The sequence below is a fragment of the Austrofundulus limnaeus genome, unplaced genomic scaffold (genome assembly GCF_001266775.1).
Source record: "Austrofundulus limnaeus strain Quisiro unplaced genomic scaffold, Austrofundulus_limnaeus-1.0 Scaffold65, whole genome shotgun sequence".
Taxonomy (NCBI): Eukaryota; Metazoa; Chordata; class Actinopteri; order Cyprinodontiformes; family Rivulidae; genus Austrofundulus; species Austrofundulus limnaeus.
This window is the reverse complement of record NW_013952467.1, coordinates 1,243,931-1,249,930: the sequence shown is the minus strand read 5'-3', so window position 1 is coordinate 1,249,930 and position 6,000 is coordinate 1,243,931. Positions and strand designations below refer to the sequence as shown.

Genomic DNA, 6,000 nt, shown 5'->3' with positions numbered 1-6,000 from the left:
AGAGAGAGAGAGAGAGAGAGAGAGAGAGAGAGAGAGAGAGAGAGAGAGAGAGAGAGAGAGACGAGTTTTATAAAGATAGATGTTTGACTGAAATAGTTTTTTTAAAGGGTGGATGTTTACATATGTGTTGTGTACCTGTTTATTTTTTCTTTAAAAAAATTTGACCGCTTTGAATTAAGATATTTTTAAATCTAATTATTGTAATAAATCAATATTTTTGGAAACATTTTACTCATTGACTTCATCATGAATAATCACAGCTTTAGTTTTGAAGCAGTCATTTACAGTAGAGGCTTGACCCTTTCCTCATTTATTTATGTTTTCCTTCCAAGCAGACATACTTATTGGGAAAATTTTGAAATGGGTTTTGAATAGAATATTTTGGTGTTGTTAACATCAGCCTATCACAAAGACCCAATTTATTCCCATTTCTTTAGTTAGTCTAGCTCCTTTGACAGTAAAAAAAAAAGACATTTTATCACCTAGAAAGAGCAATCAGCTCAAAACTTGCATGTGATCAGCTGATGGATGTGTGAGCTAAAGCTACACTAACACTGACATTTTAATTTAAATAAATCCAAAGATATTTGAGAACATCGGGTTTTTAAAAAACAACCACTGCTGCCTGCAGTATTGCTCCTCTAGTTGTCTAATAAAAACAGGACATAAAAATGAGAAAAATTTAGGAAAATAACTCAACCAAATTTGAATTTTGGATTTCTGTGCAGAGTTTGCCTATTCTCCACATGCTTGTGTGGGTTTTCTCCAGGTATTCTGGTTTCCCCCACAGACAAAAAAAAAACCTTCAGATAAATAAATAAATAAATAAATAACCTTTAAAAAATGTTATTTATGAAAAGTGCATTCAGAGGTATTTTTGCTTTGGGAATTAAACCAATTCCCCCAAATCTCTAGCAGATAAAAGTACAGATGTGTTCAACTCTGTTAACATATTTTGTCAAAGTGAAGAAGTTGAATGGGTCTGTGTGCATGTGTGGCGAGGGGAGTATTAAACTCAATGTCAGCAAGTTGGGGGCACATTCCTCAGTTGATTTAGTAGGCATTAAGATGWAGAAGAATGTGTCAAAGCTGTGGAGGCTTTGGTCCACTGGTGTAAACTGGCTGAAAGAAGCTCTGAGGCTTTCTGAGAGCCCAAAATGACAGATGACTGACAGCTGGCTTATTGTGAAAAGGATAGAGACTTGGCAAAGGTGGAGGTGGTCAGATGGATGGGAGGGAGGCTGGGACTGAGAGGTGGTCTGCCTGTAGGTAAAAATATGAAAAGTGTACTTTAACAAGAAGAAAAGAGAGATAAGTAGAGATAAAATGTTTAGATTAGGTGATAGTGTCGCCCAAAGGACATTAGCTGAGATAAAGAAAAGAAGAACTCGGTCTGGTCAGGAAAGGAGGAGAAGGTGCCAAAAGTTGGGAGAAACACAGGAAAAAATGTGAAAACGTCAGCCACAATAAAATAAAAAATAAGTCATCAACAAAAAATAACAACGTGAATCAAGCTTGTCTTTATTTGCCCAATATGGTTTTGTAGGTGAAAGAAAAAGATACACAGAAAGAGAAAATTCAGAAAGAATCTTTTTTCTTAAGGTCTTATTTATACATCAGTTGCTTGGTCAGTTGTGCAGTTTTTACAGAGTGTTGTAAATGAAACCAAAGCAGAAATATATTTAACTCTTTCTTATTTAGAACATATAAGTAATGTGTTAAAAAAAAACTAAATTAGGCACGATGCAACAAACTTTTAAGTGATACAAACACTTTCCTCCAGCACTGCATTGAACAAAATCTGTTTTAAAAAGCATCAGATGTGGATGGGATTGAGATGAGGAGTTATTCAGTCCTGAGACAGTGAAAGTGGACACAATGAAGCAGTGAGATACTACTACTGGGCCTTTAGAGTACTGAGACTGCTTCAGGGAGAAGAAAAAAATTCTACTGAAACAAACAAACTATCATTTAGTTTGGGTGGCACAAACAAAACAAAGATTTTACAGGATTTTACAGTTTTTCTGTCAAGTAATCTATGATGGCTAAAATCAATAACAAAGTGATCGTACCAGTAAGTATTTTCTGTGCAGCTGAAGTCCTCCTTCCTCTTACGAAAACGTATCATATTTAGATGCAAAGACAAAAAAACAGCTCACATTTTCAAAGTATTAAGCAGCACAGAGACCCAGAAGTTTTGAGGAGTTTCATTGTGGAAAAAATGGCAAAGTAAAACAGCAATTTTTATAAAGTTTGATATGTTCCTCAGGATGTGGACCAGCTGCCTTATAGGAACTACATAGGCTGAAATTAATATATTAATTAGTCCATGGAGGTGGGCTTCATATATTTTCAGAAACTCAGTGGAATGTTATGTGTCAGTTTTTGGCAACATTGTAGCCTAAAGGAACAAAAACGATTCATCATGCTTTGGATGAAATGACAACAGAAGCTTCAAGATGCTTTCCTACCTTTCATGTGATTTGTTCGAAATGTAAAAAAAAATATTTGCAAAGTTAGCATTTAACGCAACATACAACTGATATCAGCAGTAAAAGCGCTTTTAAAAAGAAGAAAAAAGAAGCTACGACCAAGGAATTTTTTTTACATTTCTAGCACTACAGTACATTTTAGAGAACAGAGATCTGTGTAGTGCGTATTTTGTTCTAGAAATGATGACACACACAGTAAGATGTAAAAAATAAAGGCAAACAAGGAAATGTTAACTCACTTCTTCACGCTGTAAGTAAAGATTACTTTGCTTCCTCCACATTTCCACCCCTCATYAATAARTTCAAAGTGCAAACACTATTTTGTGCCAGCCTTGCATGCATCATGTACAGCCAACACACTGTATGCATGATTTGTTTATATTACATCATGAATTTTCCTCCTGATTTTACACCCCTGCATTGTTGTGTTTGACATAAAGCTGCGTGACAGAACAGATCAAGTCAAAGTGCACAAAGTTTTAAAAAAAACGTGCAAAACAGAGAAAATATTAGCCTTGTGAAAGTAATGTTTGATCTAAAATCTTTACCCTGCCTCCTCCTCACAACCCCACTTGCCACCCTCTCAATAAAATGTTGATGCTGATGTTGCACACTGCTGCTGGTGTGGGGAACTCTCACACGGTGAGGGAGATGAAGCTGTTGTATCTCTGGATGTTCCTCTTCAGGATCTCTGAGCAAGGCCCAAGCACGCGCTCAAAGCGAGGCCTGTCCAGCTTCACACATTTGAGGGGGCCACGAGCGACAACGGTGGCTGCCCTGGGACGATTCAACAACAGGGCGATCTCACCTGAACAGATACGAGGAAAGAGCCGGAAGAATAAAGGTCAGTAAATGCAATAAAACTCTGTGCAAAATCTTACTAGTCAAACTTGATAAAAAGCGCATACCAAAGTAGTCAGAGGGTCCAAGACGTCCCACCTCCACATATTCCTCATTATCAGACCTGCGCTGCAGAACAGAGGCTATTCCCTGCACACAGAAACAAACAAACAAAAAATGGTTGAAACAAATAAAGGAGACAAGGGATGCAAAGGAGAAAAAGCTGAATGAGAAGAAGAGGGATAAAAAAGGAGATTTTGTGTAAGTGTGTGTGTGTGTGGGGGATACAACAAGACACTGAAAATTATCAGGAGGAATAAGCTGAGAAGAAATTCCTTTGCTTCACAAAAACACAGGTGCACAGGATTTAGTCCACTTTGTGTGGGACGGACACCTGTTGAGCAGGACGTACATGAGCAGAAACACATTTATTTATTCCAAGCGTGTGTGTGTGTGTGTGTGTGTGAGAGAGAGAGAGAGAGAGAGAGAGAGAGAGAGAGAGAGAGAGAGAGAGAGAGAGAGAGAGACATCGATTATCTCTGCTTTAATTTTTCCAGAGTGTAATACACATCTAAGCCCATTAGAGACAAAACTGAAAGTGCCTCCGTCACATAATCCCTTAAAGCTGAATTCATCCAGAAAATGGAAACAACTGTATTGTCCAGGAAAGAGGGTATCCAGTCCCTAAATGAACCCTGAAAATCTTTGTGTTCGCAAAACAACGCCTGATCTAATAACAGGAAGCTGATTAAATGCGATAACTGAAACTACTTGTACAAATTTGGGGCAGAACCCCAACAGCTGATATCTTCTAGAGAGCAACAGGACTCAGCCAGTCTTCATATAAAGCCATCATGTATCGATTGTTGTTGCAGGGATGTCTGCGTGTGTGAGTCATAAAAGGAAGGAGTAAAGATTTCCATCTACTCTTCCACGACAATACTTTATGCTGTCAAGTGTTGCAGCTGTTGACAAACTTCACGTGTGTGAAAGAAGAAGATTGAAGATTTATCTTCTGCATAACTTAACACATGATTGAACCTGCACTTAATATTTGGCCTGCACATTCACTGCTGATTTTCAGACATTTACATGAACTCTAGAGCTGCTATAATTTGATAGCAGCTTAAATAAAGGATCTGAAGGGGAGGTTCCCAGCTTGTCTTGGACTGTTTCATAAAACAGACTTGACTGTTTTAGAAATACCTCAGCATTTCTAAACCTTTTTTACTTTTCCCTGCTCCCTGTACTGACCAGGCTAATATTGCTAAATATGAATATAATGAGGCTTAATGAGAAGCCAAAAAGTGCCAGCTACTTGATGCAGACAGACAAAGGTGAGACTGTGTTTCAGTGAAAGGATATGTGTGACTCACTGAGTTTATGCTTGAAATGAGCTGTGGAGAAAAGGGGGCTCCTATTCAAGTAATTCTTTCCAAGTAATACCTGGATAAACTGCGCTGTGATGCAATTATCACATCAACATGACACAGCAAAGTAGATTCAGCTCTGGAGTGGGGGGTCTGTTGAATGCTTTAAAATGGAGCAATTATATTGGAGGCAACTATTACTGCGGGGTGTCGTTATGAAAGCATTTTAGTTTTATATAGTTCAGGAGTCATGTACAACATTTACTTGAGCGTAATAACTTTTTTTTAATCAGAGTGGAGACCAGCCTTGATTAGTCATCTTGTTGGTAATTATGGCTGCACTGTTTTACTTATTTCAGTTTTGGTTGTCATAAATGAGTTAAAGCCTGAGGGACTCCAGCAGACCCATCAGCAGTTTTCATTTGCTACTGTGTGCAGTGTTAAAGCTGGACTGAACTGATTACTGTGTTTGATTGCATTTGATTTAATAATGATTCTTTATTTTATTCAAATAAAATGAGCTCATGAGACCTATTTTGCCAAAGGGCCAACAGCAATTTGTAGTGCGGTTAGGGTGATTAGTGTGAGGTAGTGATTTATTGTTTCTCCTTGTGAATTATAAAATCTTTTATAAAACATTGTAAAACCTGGACCGGATCATAAAAAGCAAAGTATGATGGATAAACACAGGGTCTCAGGAGGTGATAAGTATGATTTTGTTTCATGAATATAAATTTAGGAGAGAACACTACACGAGTTGAGCAGTGATGGTGCTTTTCTCAATAAATAAAAATCGGAAGTAGATGTATCCAAAGGTGATTCCCAAAGTCCCATAACATTGTATTTGTCAAACAACCTAAAAGATGACATTAACATAAATCTCCTGACAATCTGTTCTGGTTTTTTGGTTTTGGTGCCACCCAAGGATTGTTTAGTGGCCCCTACAATTCTCCCCTTTAAAGACATAGAAGAGCCACTGAAAAATGGACTTATTTCAGTTTTAAGACTTTATCTACAGAACTGGCAAGCCTTACAAGTGCTGTTTATAATTTGAGACCACACAGTAAGTTACCTGTTTTAATAAATCTTGGACAAAGTCTATTTCTAATCTACATTGTTACATTTTCTTATTGTCTTTAAACTGACCCTGCCAGCTCCAACAAGCATGTTTTATGAAATATTTGATCAAAATTTTTAGCTTAGCAGTTTGAAGACAAAAAGCAAACAAATTAAAAAGACATACGAATGGGAAGCAACAAAAGGTGGATGAAGAACTGCAAGTTCTGTGTTTACAACCA

The 6,000-nt window shown here is 37.4% G+C and overlaps 1 protein-coding gene across 2 annotated transcripts in view; it reads right to left on the bottom strand.

The window, feature by feature from the left end:
- Positions 1-1,497: 1,497 nt before the first annotated feature.
- The window catches only part of prkar1b (protein kinase, cAMP-dependent, regulatory, type I, beta), a 60,086-nt gene continuing 55,583 nt past the window's right edge, over positions 1,498-6,000 (bottom strand). For both annotated transcript variants that reach the window (XM_014010099.1, XM_014010100.1), the window contains exons 10-11: positions 3,401-3,482; positions 1,498-3,300 (exon numbers count right to left, since the gene is read on the bottom strand). In XM_014010099.1, the coding sequence (XP_013865553.1) occupies positions 3,128-3,300; positions 3,401-3,482 (255 nt within the window). In that variant the 3' untranslated portion in view covers positions 1,498-3,127. The remainder of the gene's footprint in view (positions 3,301-3,400; positions 3,483-6,000) is intronic.